Source organism: Gadus morhua, chromosome 19 (genome assembly GCF_902167405.1).
Source record: "Gadus morhua chromosome 19, gadMor3.0, whole genome shotgun sequence".
Lineage (NCBI taxonomy): Eukaryota > Metazoa > Chordata > Actinopteri > Gadiformes > Gadidae > Gadus > Gadus morhua.
The window spans coordinates 7,010,025-7,037,730 of NC_044066.1; the positions used below are offsets into that span (position 1 = coordinate 7,010,025).

At 45.8% G+C, this 27,706-nt stretch overlaps 1 protein-coding gene across 1 annotated transcript in view; it reads right to left on the reverse strand.

Moving 5' to 3' along the window:
* Nucleotides 1-27,706, reverse strand: part of cacna1bb (calcium channel, voltage-dependent, N type, alpha 1B subunit, b) — a 119,908-nt gene that overhangs the window by 14,975 nt on the left and 77,227 nt on the right. The window contains exons 21-38 of the mRNA XM_030341792.1: nt 27,565-27,691; nt 27,319-27,448; nt 26,930-26,989; nt 26,629-26,735; nt 21,690-21,786; nt 19,119-19,279; nt 16,410-16,547; nt 14,774-14,975; nt 13,850-14,014; nt 13,339-13,449; nt 12,296-12,379; nt 11,664-11,666; nt 10,366-10,482; nt 9,386-9,451; nt 5,830-5,921; nt 5,153-5,303; nt 4,384-4,511; nt 1,773-1,869 (exon numbers count right to left, since the gene is read on the reverse strand). Of these exons, the coding sequence (XP_030197652.1) occupies nt 1,773-1,869; nt 4,384-4,511; nt 5,153-5,303; nt 5,830-5,921; nt 9,386-9,451; nt 10,366-10,482; nt 11,664-11,666; nt 12,296-12,379; nt 13,339-13,449; nt 13,850-14,014; nt 14,774-14,975; nt 16,410-16,547; nt 19,119-19,279; nt 21,690-21,786; nt 26,629-26,735; nt 26,930-26,989; nt 27,319-27,448; nt 27,565-27,691 (2,036 nt within the window). The remainder of the gene's footprint in view (nt 1-1,772; nt 1,870-4,383; nt 4,512-5,152; nt 5,304-5,829; nt 5,922-9,385; nt 9,452-10,365; nt 10,483-11,663; nt 11,667-12,295; nt 12,380-13,338; nt 13,450-13,849; nt 14,015-14,773; nt 14,976-16,409; nt 16,548-19,118; nt 19,280-21,689; nt 21,787-26,628; nt 26,736-26,929; nt 26,990-27,318; nt 27,449-27,564; nt 27,692-27,706) is intronic.

Consider the following 27,706-nt stretch of genomic DNA (forward strand, 5'->3'; position numbering starts at 1 on the left):
TCAGCCCTCCTGAATGAGGACATTTCTGAACAGATCATAATAACATTTTAAATATATTGTGTATTGGTATCCCGGATGGGCATTTGGATAATTTTATTTTTCAAAACAAAAGTATTATATAATTACTAGTAGTTGTGTAATTTAGTGAAGTACCCAATACCTAGACAGCATGGGTACCTTACCAACGTACAGAACGGAGAAATACAAATATATGAACTGTGCCCGCATGACAGATATCAAAATGAACATATGCACATGTAGGTTAGGATTATCATCAATGTATACTGGCAAACAAGATGGATGAAAGCATGCAGGGGAATACGAACCGGAAACGCAGACAGACATGCAAGTAAATATTTAAATACTGTAGCATTATCCTGGAAATCCTGCAGCTATTTTCACATAAATTCTGTAGAATTTTGTATTTTCATTGATTTGCTGATATTCTTCTGTTGAGGAACTAGTTTTTTCATACAGTAATACCGTAGTATTTGTATAGAGATACTGTAGTATTTCTATAGAGATCCTCTCGTATTTTGATAGAGATGCTGCGGTATTTTCCTTGAAGTAATGTAATAATGTCATTGTAGATCTGCAGTATTTTCATAGAGATACACTATAGGATTTCCTTAAGCCATGCAGTGCACACAAACGTAGTGAAGTGATGCAGAGAAGAATGACTGGCAGATGCATCTTTTCGGGGGGAATATAAAGGCCCAGTTTTGACAGGGGAGTGACAGGATAAGTAAGCCATGGGTGTGGGAGTGTGGGATGTGTAACCGGCCGGCTGTTTCATAAAGCGATACAAACTCTGAGTGGGTACTACGCTGGTACATTTGATACACTGTTATAGCCTATATGTATCTCCTCAGGTACTTCTCTTCCCAAGCAGGGCAACCTAGACGGATCATGTCCCCGGCCCCTGAACGGGAACTTCAAGAGAAAACCTCTTTAACTGGGGCAAGGCTGTGCACGTTAGGCGTGATTCATGCGGTCAGCCCTGCGTGCGCACAAAAACGTGCACCAGTGGCAAACGCCAAGGCGTGGGAGAGGCGTGTTATGAGAGGAAGCAGCTGTCACACACGCAGACGCTGATCTGACATGGCTGGTGGAGGCTCTGCTGAAATGTACGCGTTCAGGACAAGGAGTGGACTGAGTTCATGCTGAGCGAGTACACACTGAGCCGAAAGATCCTGGGTTGGGATACCCCCAATGTACACTGGGCCTACCTGCATCTTTAGAGCAAAGAGCCCTTATCCCGACCGGCTCTTCAGTGCCTTTCTGAAAGTCCCTTTGGACTTTGGACACTTTGGACTAGCCCAGCACTTGGCAAATACTCTTTACTGTACCGACACCACTATATTGTTTTTTCTCTTTTTTCTGACAAATGTACTTATCGCTTTGGATGTGTCTGCTTAATGGCCTAAATGTAAAATATAAATATAAATGGACAACCACGGCTCCTATATAACGAATAGATTAGCGTGCAGCAGTGAGGCGCAACGTACTATCCACTCCGGATGGACGCAGAACATAGACGAATAGCGTGCCCGCGAAAATCGAAGACAGATGAGACAGATAGACACACCAGCCGACATGAAGAACTAGAGCGCGACAGACTAAACACAAGCCCAGAGATTCGAGAGGATCCAGGGAATGAGACGGAGACAGAGCGAAGCAGTGATGGGAACTCTTGGCAAACCAGAGCACCGTTAAGGGAAAGAAGAGGAGGAGGAGGAGGAGGAAGAGGAGGAAGAGTAGGAGGATTCTACCTTGTATGCGACGCGGGCCGGACATTTCTTGCCCAGGCCCAGCGGGGGGGACATGTCTCGAAGCATCTCGAACATGTCACGGTAGGGCATGCGACCACTGCCCGGGGGGTAGTGGGGATCGCCATGGAAACGGGGGATGGAGAGGAGGATGCAGGATTCCCAGGTAAGGGAATGGAGCGGGGGGGGGGGGTACAAAAAAAAAGTTATGGAGCTAAAGTTCCAACATAACTAAAAGAAAGAGATATGACAACAACGAGTAATACATATTGAGCATAAAAAAAAACAAAAGTAAAACGAGGGAAAAACACAGAATCCATGTTAGTCAGGTCTCCAGGATTTTGTGGGTGGTGGTGGAGGAGGGGAGGGAGGTTAGGGGGGGCTCATCCCAGCTGGAGTTGCATGGACCCAGGAATGCTAAGGTTGGTTATCTTCCAGATGTTTCCTTGAAGATAACGGCTGGATGCAGGTGGGAGAAGGGTGGAGGAGGAGGGAGGGGGGGGGGGAGGAGGAGGGTGGAGGAGGAGGGAGGGGGGGAGGAGGAGGAGGAGGGTGGAGGAAGAGGAGGGAGGGGGGGAGGTGGAAGAGGATGAGGATGGAGGAGGAGGAGGAGGGAGGGGGGGGAGGAGGAGGATGAGGATGGAGGAGAAGGAGGAGGAGGAGGGTGGAGGAGGAGGAGGGAGGGGGGGGAGGAGGAGGATGAGGATGGAGGAGGAGGAGGAGGAGGAGGAGGGTGGAGGAGGGTGGAGGAGGGCTCCTGTGGTGTCAACATTATTAGAGAGGGGCCGATGGACCCGCGTGGCGGAGGAGCTCCTCTTTCTACATGCAGAGAAACAGCGGCAGTAGCCATGCCGACCGCCGAAGGAAGACAACGCCGCACACAAGCCGCTCTCCACACACACACACACACACACACACACACACACACACATCCCTTTAACGTCCAATTATTTCCTTAAGTCACGTTAATGGTTTAATGCCTGACTATGGATAGGAGGAGCGGACAGTGTTGAGTAATAGCCAGATAAACACATACACACACACACACACACACACACACACACACACACACACACACACACACACACACACACACACACACACACACACACACACACACACACACACACACAGGTTCTCTGTGCAGCAGGCTAGGGGGCGTTGCCTTCCTTGCTGAGCCATGGCGATGTGCTACAGTAGGGAAGGTTAGTAGCTGGATCGGGTCCGGGTGCACACACGTGGGGTTTTGGGGGTGGTCCTCGGAGGCCGCCATGGGGTCATCATAACATCACACTAGCATTCACATTCCCTGATTCAGCACAGCGCTGTGTTGAGCAGAGAGTAAACACACAAAACCAAACCACCCATAACCCGGGCTGTTTCTGATTGGTGCAGACCGAAAGAGCTGACTGGCCTTTGCGACACTGAAAGTTGGTCAGTGACGTCACATGGCAAATTGGAACCAATCAGAGGCTGCTGATTGTTTTTGGTTGTTTTGGACCAGTGACGGCTGATGTTTTGGACCGGGGAAGGCGTGTGGTTTTGGTTGGGGACTCTTCAGCTGGGAGGCTGTGTGAGAGCTGCCAACCTTGTAGGCCACCCTGGTGGGGCACTTCTTCCCCAAGCCCAGCGGGGGCGAGATAAAGCGTAACAATTTGTACATGTCCATGTAGCGTATCCTTCCGCTGCAAGCAATGGGACATGGTTAAAGTGTTTAGATCACACACACACGGAAACACATCTCCTGATAACCTCTTCACTCAGGTTGATCTGGATTACTTGAGTAGAACTACTGTAGAAATAACAACCTTGTTATACAAAACATTGCATTGAAGTGATTCACAAATAGTTTAACAAATTGTAGAGAAAAAGAGAAATACTCTGAAACACATTTTTTCTTACTTTCGCATATTGTACACATTTGACAAATTAGGACAGATTTAATCATTTATAGGAAGGACCTAACAGAATACTGGACAGAAATACTGGAGTGGATATTTGGATGGTCATGTCATGCGAAAGTAAGAAAAGCGAATGTTGAAAAAGGACATTATAATATTATAATAATATGATTATTAATAAGAATGATATATATATATATATATTAAATATCATGAAATAGAAAGCAGTATTTCGCAGTGATCAAAGACAGCCCCCCTCCGCTGTGACAGGCAGAGGCAGAGCTTTGGGAAGGCTTATCAGGGCGCCTAGCGGAACGCCGGGTTTAGCAGCTCACTCAGGGAGACATGGGGGTCTCGTCCCCCACACCCCCAAAACCCCTGGGCTCTGGATGGATGTCATTCCCCCCCACCTCCGACACCGTACTACTCTCACTAACCTCGTACTATCACACCCGTCACCTGTCTTACATTTCTGAGTCACGCTGATTAACACACACACACACACACACACACACACACACACACACACACACACACACACACACACACACACACACACACACACACACACACACACACACACACACACACACACACACACCGTCCTGTGCTCCACTTGACCTCCCTGTCCTCCCACAGCTGCTGTGGTCCTGGCGCTAGGGGCAACGAGCGGACCAATCAGATGCCATAGATCAGAGGTCACCATCTCTCACCAGGCTGCAGGGTCGTACTCGCCCCACACGCGGATGAACTCGTCCAGGTGGTGGGGGCCCAGGATGGAGGCGTCCCTGGTGAGGTACTCAAAGTTATCCATGATGACCGCCACAAACAGGTTCAGCATCTGGAGAGACACAACATCATTACATTTAATTCAGAAATAAATGGTATAACCCTGAATCAAGGGTACAGTCTCAAAGGGCTTAACAGGGCATATATTTACAACACCCACTTACCCTAGGCAAGTAAAAACTAGCAAGGAAGTAATCTTGAGGAGGAACGCAGAGTGGGGGATCCCTCATTCCAGGGATGTTCAGGAGTGTAATGGGTGCCATAATTGCCATCCATCCATCCATCCATCCATCCATCCATCCATCCATCCATCCATCCATCCATCCATCCATCCACACGTAACATCATCAGTTGGAGGGGCTAAGGGCCCCCCGATACAATCATACCAAATGGAAATGGAAGCTGCCATACGGCTGTCAAACACAGAGGTTTCGACAGGTTACACAACACAGTCGATGCGATGTGTGGACTGGCGGTGTATTGACGCAAGTCGCGATGAGACGAGGGAAGCAATCATTCTAGCGGTGTTGTTGACCAATATCGGTGTATTCACAAACCTGCCATATTGCGACATTTGTTCTGAGTATATTTGTGCCTTTGGGCTCCATGTTCACTACTTGCACATGCTCACTGGAGAAAATATTGAAGTGTGTGTGTGCGTGCGTGTGTGCGTGCGTGCGTGCGTGTACTCACCAGGAAGGAGCAGAGGAAGATGAAGGAGACGAAGTAGAAGTAAGCAAAGTCGCTTCCACACTCGTGTCCAACGGTGGCAGAGAGTTTATCGCACGGCTTGTTACTGAGACACGCCAGCATGATCTCGTGCCAGGCCTCCCCCGTCGCACTCCTGTCGTACACGCACACACACACACACACACACACACACACACACACACACACACACACACACACACACACACACACACACACACACACACACACACACACACACACACACACAATGTGGACACAAAAATATACATGCTGGTCTTGAATTAAGTGTCAGTGCAGTGTATCTAAGAAGATAAGACAGATTAGACTGATGGTTTAGACACTTTGGCACACATAGAGATAGGGAAAAATGATTTATTCATTATTTTGGACATGCTTGACCTCAAAATAAAGGAACTTTATTTTTGAAAACTTTCATCAAGGGCCATGAATCAGTTAGTACAACCTGTATGTTTTCAGTATCGGCCTAACGCATCTCTATGAATCTGATTCACTTTTTACCCTCATCTGTTACGTGGAAATGTGTTAGTTCTCATCTTTGGAAGCTTTACGTGACTTGTGGGCTGTTTTATTATGTCACCATTGCAGAAGGGATTTGAATCTCAAAAGGCTCTCCTGGTGAAAGAGGATTTCCTCCTGACCTGAACAGCAGGATCAAGGCCTGGAGGAAGGTCTGGAAGTTGTTGTTGTAGTGGATGGCGGTGGCCTCGTTCAGCTCTATGTTCCCAAACACCTGGAGACAGCAGAGTAGGAGACTGGGATTAAGGGTGCATTCACACTAGGCCATCTGGCCGTGGCTGTGGCCGTTTTCACACCTAACCGTGCTCAAATCTGCCAGTGTGAGTGTGGCCAGTCTGGCCAGGCCAGGCCAACTTGGCCACTTGGGAGAGGTGTGCTGCTACGGTACGGGCCGCTACGGTACAGATGCTAATGAGCCGACACGCGCACACGCACGGCTAGTCCATGCGACGACGATGGACATAATAAAGGCGACGAGCCTTCTTTCCCATAAAACGGTAAACATGGCGTCAAGTGGTTCAACTGTTGGTTCACGTTGGTCCCATAGAGAAGTCGAGTGTCTGTTAGCCATTTGGGCAGACGATGCTATTCAGAATCAGCAAAGTGCGAACTGTGTTCTCTGTGTTGTTGTCCATTGTTGTTAAAACTCTGACTGGCGGCAGACTTTATTATGGTCCATGCTGCGGACCCTTGGTGATGACGTGTTACGACGTGATGACGTATGTACAAGAGCCTACCGTGGCCAGGCCACAGTTGCGACGGCCAACGGCCACGGCCAGATGGCCTAGTGTGAGTGCAGGCCAGAGAACAATGGGGCCAGTTGAGCACGGTTAGGTATGAAAACGGCCAACGGCCACGGCCAGATGGCCTAGTGTGAGTGCACCCTTAGACCAAGAGCAACAACAGCAAAAAGTGAAGCAAACAGAGAAGTAAAAAAAAGAAGTAGAAAAGGTCAAACTATACGATGCATGTCAAGTCCATTTCATGTGAATCAAGCTGAACACAAACGCAGAGTTAGTCTCAAAGGGCTTCGCATGCCCACGTTTAATGGCCTGACCTAACCCTTAGCAAGCTTAATGACTTTAAAGAAGATCTCCCCAGATCCAGAGGGAAGAAACCGTGAGAGGGAAAATCGCTACATGGCTAGACAGGGAACTCCACAACGGACATAGCACCTAGCGTTCTAAACCTGTTAATCCCCATCCTCCAACCAGCGAGTCAGATGCTATACCCCAGACAGGAATCCGCGCCACGGGGCTAGCACCTAGCACACTAATCCTCTTAGTCACCATCACCAGCAACCAGATCAGATGCTACACTACAGAACGGGATCACCTAGCACGCTAAACCTGTTAGTAACTGGTGTCCACCAACCAGGACAGATGTGACTCGACAGAAAGGGAACACCACTATGGAGCTATCACCTAGCACGCTAAACCTGTTAGTCACTGGTGTCCACCAACCAGGACAGATGTGACTCAACAGACAGGGAACACCACTATGGAGCTATCACCTAGCACGCTAAACCTGTTAGTCACCGTCGTCAATCAACCGTGTGCCAGATTCATTTAACGGTTGGCATTGTGGTACACTGTGTGCTAGTGTGTGTGTGTGTGTGTGTGTGTGTGTGTGTGTGTGTGTGTGTGTGTGTGTGCTAGTGTGTGTGTGTGTGTGTGTGTGTGTGTGTGTGTGTGTGTGTGTGTGTGTGTGTGTGTGTGTGTGTTGATTGATGCTATGTTTTTCTTTGCGAATAAACCGTGTGGGTTTGTTGGTTTGCTGATAAGTTGGTCTGTTTGGTTGATGTGTGTGCAACTGTAAGTGAGAGAGAAGAGAGTGAGGAATAGATAGAGAGAAGGAGTAAGGAAGAGAGTGACAGAGAGGGAGACAGACGAACAGTAAGAGAAGAACGGAGGGAGAGCGACAGAGGGCAGGAGAGAGAGATGAGAGGGAAGAAGAGATTTAGAGAGGAACATAGAGACAGAGAGAGAGTGGGTGGAGGGAGCAACCAACAGAGAGAGAGATCATCAGAGAGAGAGAGACAGAGGGAAGTAGAGAGAGAGAGAGAGAGAGAGAGAGAGAGAGAGAGAGAGAGAGAGAGAGAGAGACCGAGAGAGAGAGAGAGAGAGAGAGAGAGGGAAGTAGAGAAAGAGAGAGAGAAAGAGAAAGAGAAAGAGAAAGAGAAAGAGAGAGAGGAAAGGAGAGTGGTAGAACATCCTCCTCTGTCTGTGTCCATGCATCAATAACCCCCCCATGCTGGAGATGACCCATAGAGACAGCTTTAAAGGGCCCTGCAGGCCCTCTCTATTATTCATCTCACCCCAGACCAGAGCAACACCACTGGGCAACCAACACGCAGCCTCCCCCCGGGGTCAACACACACCCACGGACCCCCAGTCATCCGCTGTCTGCCACGTGACCTCACTTTGCCACAGTGTTGTTGATGTTGTTGTCAATCACAGATATTAACGGTTATGTAGTCGGGGAAGGAGTAAATCACAGTTGGGAGTGTGTGTAACACTTTAGAATAATGGCTCATTAATAAACCATTAATTAACATGACACGATTGCAGTAAATAGCTTTACTATATAGCATTAGCAAAGAGGTAAGGTTAGGTGAGTTAAGTTAAGTTAGTTAGTTAGTTACCCTATTATATAATGTATAAATAAATACATTAGTGAAAATGAACACCATTACCGTAGTTAACATGGACACCATTAGTAAAAAGGAACACTATCAGTCAATGCTTGTTACTGTTGGTTAATGCTTACTACTACAATAATTCATGTTAATTAATGGTTAATTAATGTACGTTGTATGTGTGTGCGTGTGTGTGTTTTGTTGAAACCACCGTTGATGTATGAATGTGTGCAAGAATGAGTTTAAGAATGGGTGAAGGTGAGGAAACATTGTAAAGCGCCTTGAACTGCAACCAGTTCGAGAAGCGCTGTATAAATGCAGTCTATTTATTTCCCATTCATCGTGTCATAAAGGGGCATACTGTGCCACATTTTTTGAAGGAAGCTTCGCAGTCAGAAGACATGACAATAATGCCAGAATGCCTTGTTCCCTGTGTTCTCGTTCTGAGAGGCAGGCCTTGTTTGTGTGAGTGTATGCTGATTTAAGGATTGGCTCCTATAGCTGCGGATGCTATTAGCATTGATCCAACGCCTCGCTCAGTGTACACACGGCAGTGAGGAGCTGGGCTGTGGAGGAGACCTTATGGATGAGCTGGTCCAGATGGAGGCTGTGTTTGCGTGTCGGTGGTGGAGAGGGATGTAGATTGCATTGATAAGCCGAGGGGAGGCGGGTCTGCAGTGCGGTTGCTCACAAAGATGTTCAAGAGGCACTGCGAGATTCTCTGCTTATTATTTTATAGGGGGAATGTTGGGCAGCCCTGGACGGACTGTAAAGTCTGAACGCAGGGCTGTTTGTTAACCACAATGCTGCAGGGGGCTCAGGAAGATTTAAACGGCTGAGGTTGTTCGCAATGTGGAAACCATGCAAAGTACTAGAGTCTTCTATGAGGAATAAAAATGGTAAGAAATAATAGTAAAAATAAAGTCAGTCAGTCAGTCAGTCAGTCAGTCAGCCAGCCTGTCTGTCTGTCTGTCTGTCTGTCTGTCTGCCTGTCTGCCTGTCAGTCAGTCAGTCAGTGTGCGTGTTGGGTGGTAACTCACCTGCATGCCGATGATGGCGTAGATGAAGAACAGCATGGCGATGAGGAGGCAGACATAGGGCAGTGCCTGGGGAGAGACACACACACTGGGTCAGTACACACACACACACACACGTACACACACCCACCCTGGGTCAACGCAAACAAAAAAAACACACACACTCTGGGTCAATACGAAAAACTGAATTTATGCACAGTCAGAGACCCTGGTTCAATACACACAGTGACTGGATTCATGCAAGCATGTACACAAATGCACAAAGACACACACGCGCACACACACATACACACTCAAACATTCACCCACACACACAAGTACTAAATAAAACCCCCACACACACACACACACACAAACGCATACAGACTGGGTCAACACCCACGCACACACTCTGGCTCAATACAAAACACTGGATTCATGCACGCAGAGCCAAAGACCCTGGTTCGATTCACCTAGTGACTGGATTCATGCAAGCATGTACACAAATGCACGCTCACACAAAAACACAAAAGCACGCGCACACACAGTGGTTCAATACACACTACTGATATAGTGTATTGCCTGCCATTTGAGCCTTCCTTTTATTGCATCACTGTGTTCCACATGCTAATAAATCCGGGTCTTGTTTTCTTCCTCAACAGGGGGTATGTGTAAGTACATACATGTGAGTGTTTGTGTGTGTATGTTACATTACATTACATTTATCTCAGGAAGCGGCAATAGAACCCTGCTTTTAAGAGCTACAATATAGAATCAAGTACTTTTTTGCATGCATGCGTGTGTGTGTATGCATGTGTGCACGTCTGTGTGTGTGTGTGTGTGTGTATGTCTGTGTGTTTTTGTGTGTGTACCTTGAAGGACTGTACGAAGGTCCACAGCAGGATTCTGATGGTGTGTGTGTCTGCCGCAATGTGTGTGTGTGTGTGTGTGTGTGTGTGTGTGTGTGTGTGTGTGTGTGTGTGTGTGTGTGTGTGTGTGTGTACCTTGAAGGACTGTACGAAGGTCCACAGCAGGATCCGGATGGTGTAGCCCTGCCTGAGGAGCTTGATGAGCCGCGCCGCCCGGAACAGTCTCAGAAAGCTGAGGTTGATCAGCTTGTCCTGCAGGGGGCGCACACAGAGGACTGTCACCCTCTACCACATGGCCCCCTCTAACCCAACCCCACTTCCACTCTCAGTGAATGCAGATACAGAGCGTTAAGAAGCAGCTAGGGGTTAAGGGTTGCATTCTCATGGTTATTGGTGTACAACCTGCAGTTGATCTAAACCTACTCTATTTGTATAAAGACATGCAAAAAAGGCTTAGGCACGACTGCGCAGCGTAGCTTAGCCTAGCTTAGCTTCCTCCTCCACTGTAGGTTTCTGCCTACTGCTGAATCATTTTCTCGTACATTGCAGTTTAATCATTTCACCCTCAAAGGCTGCATCGTGCCTCCTACATGTCTTCTGGCCGACTGGAAGTTGGACGTGCTAATTATTTATGAAATTAATCAAAGATTATGTTTTGATTTGAACGTGTTTATCTCCCCAACTAATGAGAGAGATAAAAAGTGCAAAAGATAGAGAGAAAGAGACAGAGACAGAGAGACAGAGAGTGGAGAGAAAGAGACAGAGCGAGAGAGAGAGAGCACATAATTTATGGCAAGCTCAATGTTCAGTAATTATAAAGTGAATCCAATATTACATTTCAACATGAACTATGAAATATTGAGCGATCGCAAAGGGACTAATTAAGCGACTCTCACTAAACAAATTAGGAACAAGTGATGGAATATAGCGTCTTATTCACTCGAGTATAAAAATAAAATGTAGAATATTGAATCTCAAAGCCAGCAGCTGGCCATTTTCATACGTTAAGGTTACATGTCAACCACCACGTGTGATGGCTAATTAGCCATTACAAGCCTTCACTTAACCTACCCCTTTGTGCAACCCAAGTCGGAGTGTCCCAGCTAGTTAAGTCACAAAGGGTCGACCTCTGGATGACCCTTTGTTCTGAAATGGCTTGTAATGGCTCATGAACTTCACACCCGGTGGTAAAATAGGGGCCCTTTAATGAGGGGGCGAACATGCAGGTTTTATTCAGCCAGTATGTCAGTCAGTCCCCAGATCGTGACTGAGTAAGGGTACGTCTCAACCAGTCCTCTATTGGAGCAGCAGGTGCTCGGTGGACAGCAGCTGGTTTAGGGGGACATTTAAAGCCCTTACAACAAAGATGAGCGGAGAAGGAGAATAGAAAACCAAAACAGAGGAATCAGCAGGCGGCGAGAGAAGCCACTTACCGTCTGGAGGGGAGGACGGCGAGGAGACGACCAGAGCGACAGAACCACAGCGGCACCACCGTCGAGGGAAGGGTGGAAGAGAGAGAGAGAGGAAATACCAGATGCTGGCCATCACAGAAACAATCACACAAACACAGACAGACTCGGCCGCAAATGGAACCTCAAACTCCTCGTGAAATGCCAAATTGGTGCCGTTATATATGCCGAGGATATTGAGAACGTATGTGTCCGTCTGTTAGAATGTAGAACAGATTACGCCACCCAATCCAAACAACATAGCTGCTATGATTATTATTGTGTTTAAACGTAATAACTGTTTAAATCTACCTAATATCACCTAACGGCCATATTGGCTTAGCTAGGTGGGGAAACATTCTAGTCTAGTCGAAACCATGACAACTCAAAGAAAAAGGTTTTTCCACCCTAACATACGCAACACTAGCACAATATTGCCGCAAGGTGATTCAACTCTAGAAATGACATTTTCCATGATTTGTATGGAGCTTTTTTCTGCATTTCAGCTGTCGTGAGTATGAACCCTATCGCTGGACCCTATCTTGGTCTGAGCTCAGCCAATAGGAAGATAAGCTCAAGCTTCTGGGCATTGCAGGAGGTGGAGTGGGCTGTCTTACATTACACTCCGTCACCAAGATGTCCGTGATGCTGCCCAGTACCGTCACAAAGTCAAACACGTTCCACGCCGCCTTCAGGTAGTTCTGTTGCCACAGACAGACAGACGGAGGAGAGAGACACACAGAACGACAGCCGGAGAGGAGGACAGACAGGCAGAGAGAGGTAAAGAAGACAGACAGGCAGACAAAAAAAACCAAATGGTTGTACAGACAGACAGATGGACAGATAATCAGATAAGATAGAGTCAGACGGGGAAACAGACAGAGGTGGACCGAAAAACCATTAGGGAGAGGTACAGACACACAGACAGATGGAATGACAGGCTGATTATTATATAGTCATTTGCTTTGGTTAGATTCAGGCTTAAGGTGTTCTCTGTCAAAGCAGTGTGTGTGTGTGTGTGTGCGTGTGCATGTGTGTTGGTATGTGTGCGGGGGTGAGAGTGTGTCTGCCTAAGGGCGGCTCTGAGCCCAATCTGCGGTGGAGGCCCTAGCAGGTGGAGGTAGGCGGTGTGTGAGAGCAGCTCATTAAATAAATGGTCCTTGTAACCTGCCTGCTGGCGGAGAGACAGAGCACTGAGGGCGGGGGATAGGTGTTCCTTCAGGCCTCCTCTCCCTGCTCAGCCCCCTTGTCTCTCCCTTTCTCTCCCTTATCCCTCCATCTGCTCCTCACACCATCCGTTGGTTCTCTGGTCTGTATCATAAACCCCCCCCACCCCCCCCCTCACCGTGACAACTGTAACCCTTGGAAACGGGCCATTGAGGGACCCTCTCTAGACAGAGATCAGACCTCCACAGTTTTAGGAGGAAAAATAGACGGATTCGGGAGAGCCCTTCCTGAATTCATAATCCCAGAAAACGTCATTAGTCATTTTGAAGACGCTTTTATCCAAAGAGACATACTGTCTTCAATAAGACATTTTCCACTTTAGAAATGAGGGGGTTTGAACCACACTATCCTCGGTGTGTGAACTCCTTCACCCTAACCGCTCCACTCCCCTGCTCCTGTCCCTAGTAGACGGTCTGGGTTAGGCGTGGCTCACCAGGGGTCCGAAGGCGATGATCTTCAGGATACACTCCAGGGTGAAGAGGGCTGTGAAGATGATGTTGAGGTACTTCAGCATGGCCTCGTAGGGGGCTGGGGCGCCGTAGAACTGACAGGGGGAAGGGAACCACGCTCAGTCATCTGCCACACTCAGATTACAGCGTTGGCCTTTGTTTGTTTCATTAGGTGTTCACAGAGTATTTGTGGATACCTATCATTTTTGTAGTTTTAAGTTGTAGCAGTAGTTGACACCGTAATTATGGATCGACACATATCCCCATTTTTGGGGTGACACAGATAGGATACAGTGTTGAGGAATAAAGCGATGATCTTTGCTGGTTTTTACATAAAACTGCAACATAGGCCTTGAAAATAATCAGCCTTGAAAATCTTCTATTTTCACGCCATCTACCAAAAATACAAATTTTGATTGATCTATCATTGCACCCGGGTGGTGATACAAAAAGGTCTCATTCTAGGTAAGTGAAAAGTAAAATGGAGGTATAAACCTTCATCATGAGGACGATGGTGTTGAGTGCGATCATGGTCATGATGGCGTACTCAAACGGAGGGGACACCACAAACTTCCACATCCGGTACTGGAACGACTCCTTGTTCTCTGGCATGTGCCTGGTCAGGGGCCTGGCGTTGATGGCAAAGTCTATACACGCCCTCTGGTGGTATACACAGGAGATAGGAGGGAGGGATGGGGGGGAGGGAGGGAGGGAGGGAGGGAGGGAGGGAGAAGGGGAGGGAGGGAGGGAGGGAGGGGAGGAAGAAGGGGAGGGAGGGAGAGAGGGAGGGTGGGATGGGAGGAAGAAGGGGAGGGAGGGAGGGAGGGGGGATGGATGAAACGATGGAAGGAAAGTAAGAAAGAATCAAGAAGGAACAAGAACACAGGATATAACTTACCCTCAACATCACTAGCTCTCAAAGTACTGCAGTAATCAAGTGATCTGCTACCATGTTTATTTTTAACCTTCAGAATACATCTGAAACAAGTCCAAATCGGTAAAGGCAACACGTACGGCCCCAGGTAGCATGTTTTTAGAGTGCTCTGCATCCAAAAGAGCAAATTGCAAGCAAACGTTGATTGCTGGCCAAAAATAAGGCACGGCCATTTATTTATATAGCACCCTTCAAAAGCAAAGGCCATTCAGGGTGCTTCACGTAGGCAGGAATAACATTTTAATGACATTTAAAGGACAATCATTGAAAGACAGAAAAAGACAAAATTGAAAAGAGAAATACCAAATAAAAATAGAAGGTAAATATACAACCTTCACCTCGACTCCATCCACATCTACCCCCTTGATTATCCCCCACAAACCCCACCCATTTCCCCCAGCACCCTCACACACCAACCCCACCCACTGACACCACCACCACCACCACCACCACCTCCAGCCTCACCTCCACCAACCTCCACCCACCTCGTTCTTCTCCAGGCTGCACTCCGCCATGGCCTTGTCCCCCTGCTCCTGGAAGGTGATGATGATGAGGGCCACGAAGATGTTCACGAAGAAGAAGGGGAACACCACGAAGTAGACCACGTAGAAGATAGAGGTCTCCATGCGGAAGCCCGGACTGGGCCCCTTGTCCTCATAGGTGGCGTCCACCGAGTGCTTTAGGACCCTGGGGAGGGGACCAGGACGGGGATGGGGACCTTTCAAGTCATTTTTTAAGTATGCTTAAAAACTGTCATCTTAAGCGTACCTTAGACCTTTTTACCAGCATAATTCATACTTAAAGGAGAACCTTAAGGCCCGATCCCATTTCTACCCCTTACCCCTTCCACTTACCCCTCCCCCTTGTTTTTAAGGGGTAAGGGTAAGGGCTAAGGGTAAGGGGTAAGGGGAAGGGGTAAGGGGTTGAAATGGGATTGGGCCTTAGTATGCTAACCTAAGTATGCTTCATGTGTTTTTTTTTACAAAAATCTTTGTGTACAATCCACTCGGTACACCTGTATTCACTGTAGGTCACTTTGAGTAAAACCTCTGCTGAAGTACTTAATACACCAACTAGAATTTAGAGACCGATGCGACTGATATGGGAGGACTCGAGGTCACTCGTGGGCGACAGCAGCCAAGCGATGGAGCTTTCAAAAAGGCAGTTTCCACGGTGACTTATTGAAAAAGCACTTGTGATGCTGATGCGCTTTTCTTATCGCCGAGTGTGAAATCAGGCGAGACGCGACACACCTGCTGCTCCGGAGATCCCTGCCCAGGAGAGCAGTCGCAAACTTTCACATGACGAATTGGATGTTCAGTGACTAATTAAGCGACTAATTAACTAATTAATACATTTTAAATCTAGTTTATTTGCATAATATTAACATATGTTAATTTATCAGGCCAACATCTGCTTCACACACATTGTTACTCTCTGGTTTCCTCTGATTATCTTCTTACTTTTGGTTTGAAGGAATCATCATATTTCTAAATGTACCAAAAAAATATTGATAAATATTTGTTTTTAATATATTTATATAGCTACTCTTCAAGGAACATGATGGATGATACGTACAGGCTTCAAATTGTATCTTTCTGTATGTATTTCCAAGAAGGGGTCATAAATGGATAAGCTGCTGGCGCGGCTAATCATTGACTATGGCTAATGTAGCGCTAGCATGTTGTGTAACATAACATGCTGTATATGCTGAGGCTACACATATGTCGTAGCTTCGGGATACTCAATGGACCCGAAGTCATTCGCGCGAGTAGCTGAGAGGAAACTGTATTTAAATACAATATAACCAGAGGGAAAACAAAAATGATATCTACCAGGATTGGGAAACCTTCAAGGACTAAACCAATCAGAGTCCTGCTTTGGCTAAAACCATCTCTATTAACCTAACCCTACTTCAAGTTTGAAGAGTTGATTCAGAATGACAGCGCTGTGATTACTCCTAACTGGGCCACAAACCATCTCCACGAAGCAACCTCCCCACCATCAGAATGGTTTGGTTTGGAATCAGAGCGATGTCATAATAGATCCGTGTATCACCCTACGCAAATCTCCCCAATGGTATGGTGGCTCAGACGCAGTGTGGTGCAGGCGGAGACTTACATGGGCCAGCCCTCACCGGTGGACACGGTGAAGAGGGTGAGGAAGGCCCACAGCACGTTGTCGTAGTGGAAGTCATACTTCTTCCACTCCCGGGTCTTGGCCGTCACCTCATCCCGTTCGTAGTCCAGGAACTGACCCCTGGTAGTGGGGGGGGGGGGGGGGGGGGGGAGGGAGGGAGGGAGGTGGACGGTGGTGGTAGTGGTGGATGGGGTGGAGGGTGGGGATGATATCATGGTGGTGAATTAAAAAATGTGATGGTGGCGGAGGTGATGGTGGTGTTGTGGTGATTGAGGAAGGATGGAGAGGTGGTGGTGGAGGTGGGTGTTGGAGGAGGTGGGTGGGTGGGGATGAGGGTGGTGGTGAAGAAGGAGAGTGAGGATGTGGAGGTGGTGGTAGTGGAGGAGATGGGTGGAGTTGAGGGGGGTGGAGGATGAGATGTAGGTGGTGGGAGAGGAGGGGGTGGGTTGGGTTGAAGGGGTGGTAGAGGAGGGGGTGGGTTGGGTTGAAGGGGTGGTAGAGGAGGAGGTGGGTGGGGTTGAGGGTAGTAGCAAAAGAGGAAGTAAAATACATATTATTAAAATAACCAAAATGAAGAGGTGAGTCAGAAAAACAGAGCAATTAGCTTTGAGGGAGATAATTGACAGATTGTTGAATCCAACAAAAAAATCACCAAAAATAGCTTCAAAATGAAACGGTAGTATAAGCGCAGGTTTTGATTTTGTAATTATACTAGAATTATGTAAAAAATTTCAGCTGCATGCATTCGGGGAGAGTGTTCAATAAGTAATGGTAGGAAAAGAGAATTTTTTTTTTTAACATGAAGCTGTAAAAACCTCAATCAACAAGTAGAGAATACACTTGTATTCTATAGCCGCAAGCGGTGATTAACGGGGTCCGAGCAAAATGAAAAGTCAAGAACACACTAATGGAATATATATAAATATGACATATCATTATGAAGGAAAGATGATGATGATCCCCTTAATGCCATACTGTGCCTCAGCTTTCAGGGGACTCGGCTGCAGAGCAATGACCGAATGTCATGTTCAGGTTGTTCATAATTGTCAAATCGCGATTCAAACTCTCAACCTAGGGATCACGACCAGCCCAAGGCATTATCCCATTGAGCCACTGACAAAGCTAAACTGTAGCCTCATTCACATGGTACAAATGTCTATTGATAAGCACACAACATCCCGAAAACTCCAAGCAAACATTTCTCAAATGAATTAAGGGCTTTCCTGAAAAATCTTTTAAATTCTGGGGAAATTAAACATTTGTAGTCAAGAACACTAACGGAAGAAATCTTAATGCGAAAAAGTTAATTATAAAGGAAAAATGGTTAACGAAGAAGTTCCCCTTAATGCCATACTGTGTCTTTGCAGAAAGATTCTTGGAAACGAATGAGCCAAAATGTTGATTGCCTGATGAATTTCAGGTGCTGTTCAATGTTGTGTTTCTTAAAGGAGTAGCAATGACAGAATGTCATATTCAGCTTGTTAATAATGCACTAATCGGGATTCGAACACTCAACCTAAGGATCACCAGTACAAGGCATTATCCCGTTGAGCCATTGCCATTAAAACTTCAAGCACACATTTCACGAGAGTATTAAGGGCTTTCTTAAAAGAGTACAGATCGGAAAATTTGCACTGTGAGTGGTATCCACCTAATGATAGCCGTATGGTAGTTATACAATATATATATATATATATATATATATATATATATATATATATATATACAGGGTATATATAGCAAAATGGTCATATAGGCAAAATGGGTTGAGACTGTGGACTTATGGCTTTTCTATGAAATTGTGGGAAAAGTAAACATTTTTAGAGCAGAAGACCAGGGTGAAAAAGGTGCATCGAATTTTAGAGATAAATATGATGAAAGAATTTTGAGTCCAGGTCAATCTGGGAAGGAGAAATAAGGCTAGTTCATAATTTTTTTCATGGGTTTATGGGTAGTGGGGGGTATTGGTAACCATACCTGAAAACTTCAAGAGCTGCAGTATTACTTTTGCAGAATTTGAGAAAAAAAAAGAGTCACAGAAACAATAGGAACTAATAAATGTATTCAAACCCAGCGTGTTTTACAGTGCCTTTTGAAGCACATAACGTGAGTAGGTGATGCAGATTGTAGTTATTTAAGAGAGAAGTGGACGTGGAATTCAAGAACTTCCTGTTGGTGGGCCTGATAGCCAATCAGCAGAAATATGGAAACCAGTCCTGCAATAAAACATGGCTCCTTATCCAACCTTTATGTGTCAATCACAGTTTACAGTATATGATCAAACTAACATCGTCTGGAGTCTGAGAGAGGCCCAAAAATACATGAGGGCAAACTTGGACAAAGCTGATATTATTTTCATTAGCCAACTACTCCTGGAATACACTGCAAGCCTCATTCTCTACTCCACCAGCGTTTCCTAAACTGCGGTACGGGACCCACATGGGGTCTGGCTCCGGTTGGAAGGGGGGGTCGCAGCCTGCCATTACACTCAACACTGAGCACGGCCACAACGGTTGATCCTTAAAGCGTCATCCATTCTGCTGTGCTCAGGGTCTTTCAGAGCTCAGGGTTTTCTGAGCGTCTGCTCCCACGTCTGCATGAGAGAGTCCTCTGGGTGCGGACCCCCCAGATAAATTAGTTTAGAAGACAGACCCCTGCTGAACAGGGAGGGCGGTGCGTGGTGCGTGGTACCTGCAGTCCTTCTGCAGGCCCTTGGACTCGTCGGTGCAGTAGAAGAACTTGCCCTTGAACAGCTGCACGGCGATGACGGCGAAGATGAACATGAAGAGCATGTAGACGATGAGGATGTTCAGCACGTTCTTCAGAGAGTTCACCACGCAGTCAAACACCGCCTGGGGGACACACACACACACACACACACACACACACACACACACACACACACACACACACACACACACACACACACACACACACACACACACACACACACACACACACACACACACACACACGTTATGTGACATACATTGACATACCATGACATGCAGACACACATGCGTATACATACACGATACAGAAACATAGGATAATATTTGGACACACAAACACACACACACAGACAAACACACACACACGATTACAGAAACACAAGATAATAGAAAAGCATGATATTATGTAGACACACAGACCCACATACACACACAAGAAATGCACTTCAAAGAAAGTTACAGCAATACATTACATCACCTCCGAGAACCTTTAACAAACTTGGATCAAGTGCTCCTCTCTCTCAATCTCTCTCCCCCCCTCCCACTCCCTCTCTCTCTCTCTCCCCCTCTGGTGATTGCCTCATTGTGATTGAACAGCGTTCTGCACGGACAGCGTGTGCTGTGATCGCCCCTAGATGAAGTGCATTGTAGATCGACTGTGACACGTATGCTAGTAGCCAGTGGTTACACTGCAGGAGGAAACCGCTCCATCAAGCCCTCTGGCCTTCTTGTAGAGGAGACCGACACTCTGTCCTGATGACGAGGAGCCCAACACTTCCTCCACAGGCCATACTGCCATGTCTCAGGCTCTACCTGCACTATTTCAACAGGTGCATTTCAGTTTGTACTAAGCAACTTTTAATAACTAAGCAAGATTTGAGGCTCTTGAGGCTCTTCTTGATCTACTTCTTGCCCACAGGCTAGACTGTGGACATGGGGGTTCAAACCCACAACTTTACGGCTTGGAGTCAAACCCTGATCATTATTATACCCCGATATACCTTCAAATACATTAACGGTCTGACTACTTGTAGGCATCCAGGGATTCACCATGCGAGATGAGCTGGATACTTGAGTGCTTGGTCTACGCCTGGTCTATCTCCATTACCATAACCCCAAGTTATTCAGTCTATTGTGCCCCATTCATTTCTTTAGTCTCATCATCCTGATTGTCAAACGTCAATCGCCTTGGTTTAGTCAAGCATCGGGGAGACTTTGATTTCCAACTGTCATCCTAGGTTCATCTCAATCGGCATAACCCTAAGTCATTCCATCGATTCTGTCAGATCCATTACTTTGGTCTGATTAACCAACATATACAACATAAATTGCCTGGGTCTAATCAAGGATCTGAGAGTGTTTGACTTCCAACTGCCATCCTTGGTCCATCTCAATGACCCTGTTCCGTCAGATCCATTACTTTTGTCTGATCCTCCTCTTCTCATACATCAGCTGGTTGAGTGGAGGGATTTGTTTGAAGGGCTTGTCATTGGTGGACCACTGTGCAGGTGTGCTCAGGGCTTGGTGATGGAGCGTCCATTTGCATTTATATTGATTATTTATCAGGAGAGAGGCAGCAGGGTCCGTGAGGGCTTTCTATTATGATGGATGGATGCTCTTTGATGTCATCATATGAGATTAGTGGATCAAACGCCACATCTACTTAATCGTGATTTATGCTTTATCAGGTGAGTGGATCTCCATCGTTAAGCAGGATTCAAAACAGTTGGACGGACAAAAGACACGTTTGGATTGCAGAGCTGTTTAATTGTAGTCGCATCGTTCCTCATGCATGATAGAAGGAATCAAAATCCTATAATCAGGGATGCGTAACGGTCATCAAAACAAAACTACCAGTGAATCTCGTCTACTTTGACGTTTCGCCACCTGCAAAGAAAAGGCAAACGGAGCCGGAGCAGAAGAAAATATTTTTTTTACGAAAAGTGGCTCCAAGATGTGCCGTGGCTCGAAACAAATGATGAGCGCACTGGGTAAGTTTATCACATCAGAATGTTATTAAAACATAGCTACATGCAGAGTGAATACCACAGACCATCTCCTGTACTCACCTGTATAACTCACAAAAAAATGTATGCGCACCCCTGCTTATAGGTTTGATCTAATATTGTGAATGAATCTATCTTTAATAAAAAAACGTAATTTCACACCCTCACAGTGACGTTGGCACTGACGGCACTGACGTTGACCATTTAATTGACATACAGTACGTCATAAAACATGGAGCAGCTCGGTCTAAGTTATGAAATGCTTTGGCATGAAACATAGTTTTTATGTTGAACACATAAAAGTCAAGCTGGCTGTAGGGTAAGGCTTGGCACCGGGGGCCACATACATCTTAACCGTCTTTTATGGGGAAGGAAAATATAAAAATGTAAACTCTGTTAGTCAAATTGAAAGAGAGAGAGCGAGAGAGAGAGACAGGCAGAGAGCGAAAGTCAGATCCGGAGAGAGAGAGCACCAAGAGACAGAGAGAGACAGAGTCCCAGAGAGAGTTCTGGGCCGCCCCTACCTTGAGCTTAGGCAGCCTCTTGATGGTTTTGAGGGGACGCAGCACTCGGAGGACCCTCAGGGACTTGATGGTGTTGATGTCCTTACCCTTGGTCCCCCTGTGGGAGAACAGGGAGGGTCAGGGAGGGAACCAGTGGGCTGATCGTTACAGGGATATATAAAGGGACATGGCCTGAAACAGGAAGCAGGAAGCAGGTGCTTCGTCGGAACCACTGCTGTCAATCACTCTATTCACTAAAGTAAGTGTTGTAATAGCTCAGGAGTGTGGAGAGTGTGTGTGTGCGTGTGTGTTCATGCATGTGTGTGTGTGTGTGTGTGTGTGTGTGTGTGTGTGTGTGTGTGTGTGTGTGTGTGTGTGTGTGTGTGTGTGTGTGTGTGTGTGTCTGTGTGTATGCGTATGTGTGTGCACGCACGTGCTTGCTTGTATGTGTGTGCGTGTCTGTATGTGGTCACGCGTGTGTGTCTGTTCATGCATTTGCGATTGCCTATCTGGTGAGTGTGAAGAAGGGGGTGGGGTATAATATATAACATAGTAAGTGTGAATATATAAGTGTGTGAGTATATGTCGGTTCCATCACCACAGTGAGAAGTGACATTGCCCAAGGGCGTTCGGACTCTCAGAAGCTTCATTATTGGACCAATCACATCGCGGCTATTTATTCACTAGCGGATGGTGTGACATCTTTGGATGCAGGTGACTTTGCCATACAGCTGTCAAGAGAAATAATTAAATGCTACATTTACGTTTGCAAATCTCTATATCTCGCTTTAATCGTGTGTGAAAAATAAAGTATATAGAGGTGTTGTTTTCAGCCGTCTCATTTTGTGAATATGCATTATGTATTTTGCATTCTGGGGAGTTCATTTAGTAGAGTGGACCTGGGGTAGCAAATTGTACAGCGAGTTGACTCCTTATATGAGTGCATATAATGGGCTGGCTCCTTCCTCTAGACCCAGTGAATGTAGAGTAGTTGACTACGTGTATTCATTCAGATTCCAACCAACAACCTCTAAATCACCGGCTAAAAAATACTGCAGATATGGACTCTTGAGGGGAAGCGATATTTAATGAGGGTCCGCTGATGAACAAATCATTGATTGTGTTAACGGCATACATAAATTGACTGTAAACGTTGAGAGATTTGATTTTGATAAATGGACTGTGTCAAGTAACATTCACTGTTAATGGATTATGAAATAAATGATCAATATCTTCTTGTTGTGTTTAAGAAGTTGAAGCATGGTTCCGTACGGACAAGGCAGTCTTCTCCCGTTGGATGGAAAAAGCCTGAGCTTCCTTTTCATAAATGTGCATGCAGCCCTGCATGCTCTGATGACCTGAGTGCCCTTTAACATGCAGTTGACTCTCCAGGCCCCCGATATACTGGGGCCGTAATGGGCCCCTAATAGCTTTCAGAAGAGCCCCGGGCCCAGATGTATTTATATATGTATATGTGTGTGAATCTGAGTGTGTCCACATGGGTGTGTATCTGTGCATTCGCATTAAGCCAACACGTGTCCAAACTGATTTGTGGGGCAGATGCAGTCAGGTCACTCTCCCCGGTCGCCGAGACCGGAGACGACTACTGCAGCGACCCCCTTCTACAGCCAATAGCGCTTCCATGTTACTGATGGGGGCCGCTGTGACAGCCAATCAGACGTGAGGGTGACAGAGGAGACAGCCTGATGGTTGATCCCAAGGCTACACAGAACACATGGGGCTCTGTGATACATCAGAGATCTGCTTCTGGCGAGCCTCCTCTGTGTACCCTCTCACTGGGAATATTAGCGCTATTTTAACCAGGATAGACGTTGAGATTACAGAAAGTACTCTCCGAGAGCGCCCTGGTCGAGATGAATAATACATTGCATTGGTGAAAAAAAAAGTTTTATACCATTCTAAACACAGTTCTGCTACTGAGATTTGGAGGAGGCCTACGGCAGTGGCTAAAGGACGTGCCCAGCCTGGAGGTTCTGGATTCCATCTCCAATATCACTACCTCTACCTGTAAGCATCCTTGAGCAAGGTTCCCCTTCCTCATCCTCAAAGACAAGTCTGTAGAATCTCATTTAGATTGAAATAAAGCGAGAAATAGAAAATATATGAATACCAATCAGGTAAGAGAAAGATTTGGATTGTAATAAAAATACAATTTTATACCACCGGTAGTTTTAGTTGGCTTGTTATCAAAACAAGAATGTAAGTGTATGTAATGTTTGAGTCCATACTGTGTTGTCCTGGACTGGACTGTGTTCTGAAAGCTATGGGGTTGGGGCATTAAAACATTCTCTCCTGGGCCACTTGGGTTCAGTTAGTAAGAGGGTAGCATGGGAAAAGAGGGGTGGGCAAACCAGGTTCTAAAGGATGTGGTCAAAGGGTAATTTATAGGGGAAACACCGGTCACTTCTGTATTCTGGGGAGAAGAGAGAGTAGAGAGGGACAGTTCCCACCTGGACATACTCTGTTGCGATCTGAAGGAAAACAATGATGAACACACACACACACACACACACACACACACACACACACACACACACACACACACACACACACACACACACACACACACACACACACACACACACACACATACAACACACCATCCATACACACACATTCACACAGTAACAAACAAACAAACATAAAAACATATATAAACACGTAGAAATGCAGTACAGAAAGTGAAAGAAAAGCAACTTAGAATTAATGTTTGAATTAAGATATTATATAAATTATATTAAGCATATTAAACAATGTAACATTGAGAAAATAACATTGAAACGAAAAATATCACTGGTGAAAGTACAATATAATAATTTTACGAGATACTGAAATTTGAAGTCTATTCCAGCATAATGTAAGTATCAGTTCTTAATTGCACCATTATCAAAATTATCATTAAATCAATATGGATGAACTTATTATGGACATAATGACATCAATATCGTCACCATGTCATTATCAACATCATGCCATCATTTACAACATGGAGACCTCATTATTTGCATCATGCCATCATTATCAACATGGTGATATCATTATGACATAATTATGCATGTTGTGATCTCAGTGTCGCCATCATGACATTATTGTCGTAACTGTGATGTCATTATGAACATCACGCCATCATTATTAACATGGTGACATCATTATCAGCATCATGCCATCAATATCAACATCGTGATATCTTGAGGTCATGACCTCATTATTGTAATCATGACATCATTATCATCCTCATGATGATATTATCCTCATCATGACGTTATTATCAACATCATGCCATCATAATTGGAACATGCTTGACTAGTATGAATTTCAAACATGGCTGGTTAGACAGACAAATGGAAAGACGCACATTCTCCTCATGAGGGATGAAGTTCATGTTTTAATCTCGACTTGGGGTGTCCTTAAAATATGGCTGTTATGTTTGATCCAAACAATGTCACACATGCAATAGGGGAGTAAACAAACAGATGAAATATCAAACAGGCATCTGTTTTTTATGACCATAACAAATGCAGACATCAAATATACTTCAAATTGTAATGAATGAATGAATGTGATGGAGAGTGACTGCAGACACAACCCCTCCCTTTGAGGGATATGATGGATGAACAAACCGCAAGCTGACAGAGGAAGAGAGAGAGAAGGAGAAAGAGAGAGAGACAGCCAACGACAGAAGGAATTACCCCATTAGGCTCCTGACAGCAGGTCCAAGAGAACGACAGAGACACACAGAGACAGAGGGAGAGAGAGAGGGAGCGACACACACACATATACATAGAGAGAAAGGGAGAGAGAGAGAGACACAGACAGAGACAGAGGAGGAGAGACAAGAGAGATTCAGCAACAGATCAAGCGACAGAGCAGCAGCAGTCTACAGTTAGCCCAGAGAAGGCTGTGCTGCACTTTTAAACAGTTGAAACAGTCACAGCACAAGGGTAACGAATACAGAGAGAGGGAGAGACAGACACTGAGAGAGAGAGGCAGGGCAAAGAACACTAACGATACTAATCATTCATTGCATCCATGTAACCAGGATATAAGCCGAGAAAGAGAAGATGGCAGTGTTACGAAGCAATAAAACAGAGGTGAGAAACGTCATCTGAACTGAATTTTCATTCAGCCGCACAGTGAAGAAAAATGTCAGACGATATTAGCTTTTCAAGTTGCAAACGCAAAGACTCTCTCCCTCCCTTATTCCTTTTGTTTTGCATATCCAGCGATAATACATAACTTATCTTGAGATATGATAGAGGTATTTTTGTTGTTGGACAAGACATGTTACGGCTGAGATATTGCTTCAGCTGAACTATCATAGCAATTGGGAGTATTGTTACAGTTTAAGTATTGTTTACGCTGAGTTATTATTACAGTTGGATTATTGTTACAGTTTAAGTGTTGTTTCAGCTGAACTTTCATTACAGTTTGAGTATTGTTACAATTTACTTGTTGTTTCAGCTGAACCATTATTACCTATGGAGTATTGTTACAGTTTAAGCGTTGTTTACGCTGAACTATCATTACAGTTGGAGTATTGTTACAGTTTAAGCGTTGTTTACGCTGAACTATCATTACAGTTGGAGTATTGTTACAGCGTTGTTTACGCTGAACTATCATTACAGTTGGAGTATTGTTTCAGTGTTGTTTACGCTGAACTATCATTACAGTTGGAGTATTGTTACAGCGTTGTTTACGCTGAACTATCATTACAGTTGGAGTATTGTTACAGCGTTGTTTACGCTGAACTATCATTACAGTTGGAGTATTGTTACAGCGTTGTTTACGCTGAACTATCATTACAGTTGGAGTATTGTTGCAGTTTAAGCGTTGTTTCCGCTGAACTAACATTACAGTTGGCGTATTGTTACAGTTTAAGTGTTTTCCGCTGAACTATCATTACAGTTATAGGAACGTTCGAGGTGGAGTATAGACTTACGAGCAGGCGAATGCCACCAGCGCTCCGCTGACCACGATGAAGTCCAGGATGTTCCAGAGGTCTCTGAAGTAGGCTCCCGGGTGGAGGAGAAGTCCCAGGTCGATCATCTGGAGGGACACGAGGAGACCATGACACCACACGACAACAACCTTTTTTACCACATCTTGTACTCACTACCTCCACCACGACAATTTGGACTTCCATCTCCGGTGAAAGGCAGTCTTTGCAAGTAAACTGTGATTCTGTGCTGTGAGATTACAGTGATCTAAGGTGCAACAAATTATTATCAAAGTGCTCTCACCTTAATCACCATCTCAAACGTAAAGACTCCAGTAAAAACATAATCCAGGTATTTGAGAACCTGCAAGAAAAAAATCATTGGTTTCTTTTTGTGGTGTGTTCCCTTAGTCTCACATTGTTACTTCTGGTGGATTAGCTAGTTCTAACCTTTGTGCGTAGTACATCTACTAGTACTCACATTGTTCTGTGGTGCATTGACGTTAGCTAGCCCTCACATTGTTGCAAGAATGTGAGCATGTACAAACAATGTTGCTCGTTGCACAGTACTCATATTGTTCGGTACTGCTCAGTACTCACGCTGTGGTAAGGTCCATCAGCTAGTACTCACCTAGCTACGCTGTGGGTAAGCCTGAACTCACATCGGTACACGGTGCGCTAGCTGCTACTCACATTGTTGCGCGGCGCGTTAGCCTGAACAGGGTCCTCAGCAGCCAGGGCGATGCTACTCATCGTGATGACCAACAAGATGCACATCTCAAAGTACCGCAGGTTCACCACATAGTGGCAGAGACGTCGGATCCTGCCAAACACACAATCACAAGACACCAACATGCATGCATCAACACAATTTTGAACGCGAAATGTCCATGTGGTTGTAGCTGCAAAAGCGCTGGGTGCTTGGAGGGAGGGTCCTACGGGTTGGTCTGTCCAAAGATAAACATGGAGCTGTAGGGCAGGATGCCCTTGGGCCCGTTGGCCTCCTGCTCCTCCAGATCCTTCTTTTCCGATGAGAACGAGAAACCTTCACACTCTATGTTGTTCACTGGAGAGGGAGAGA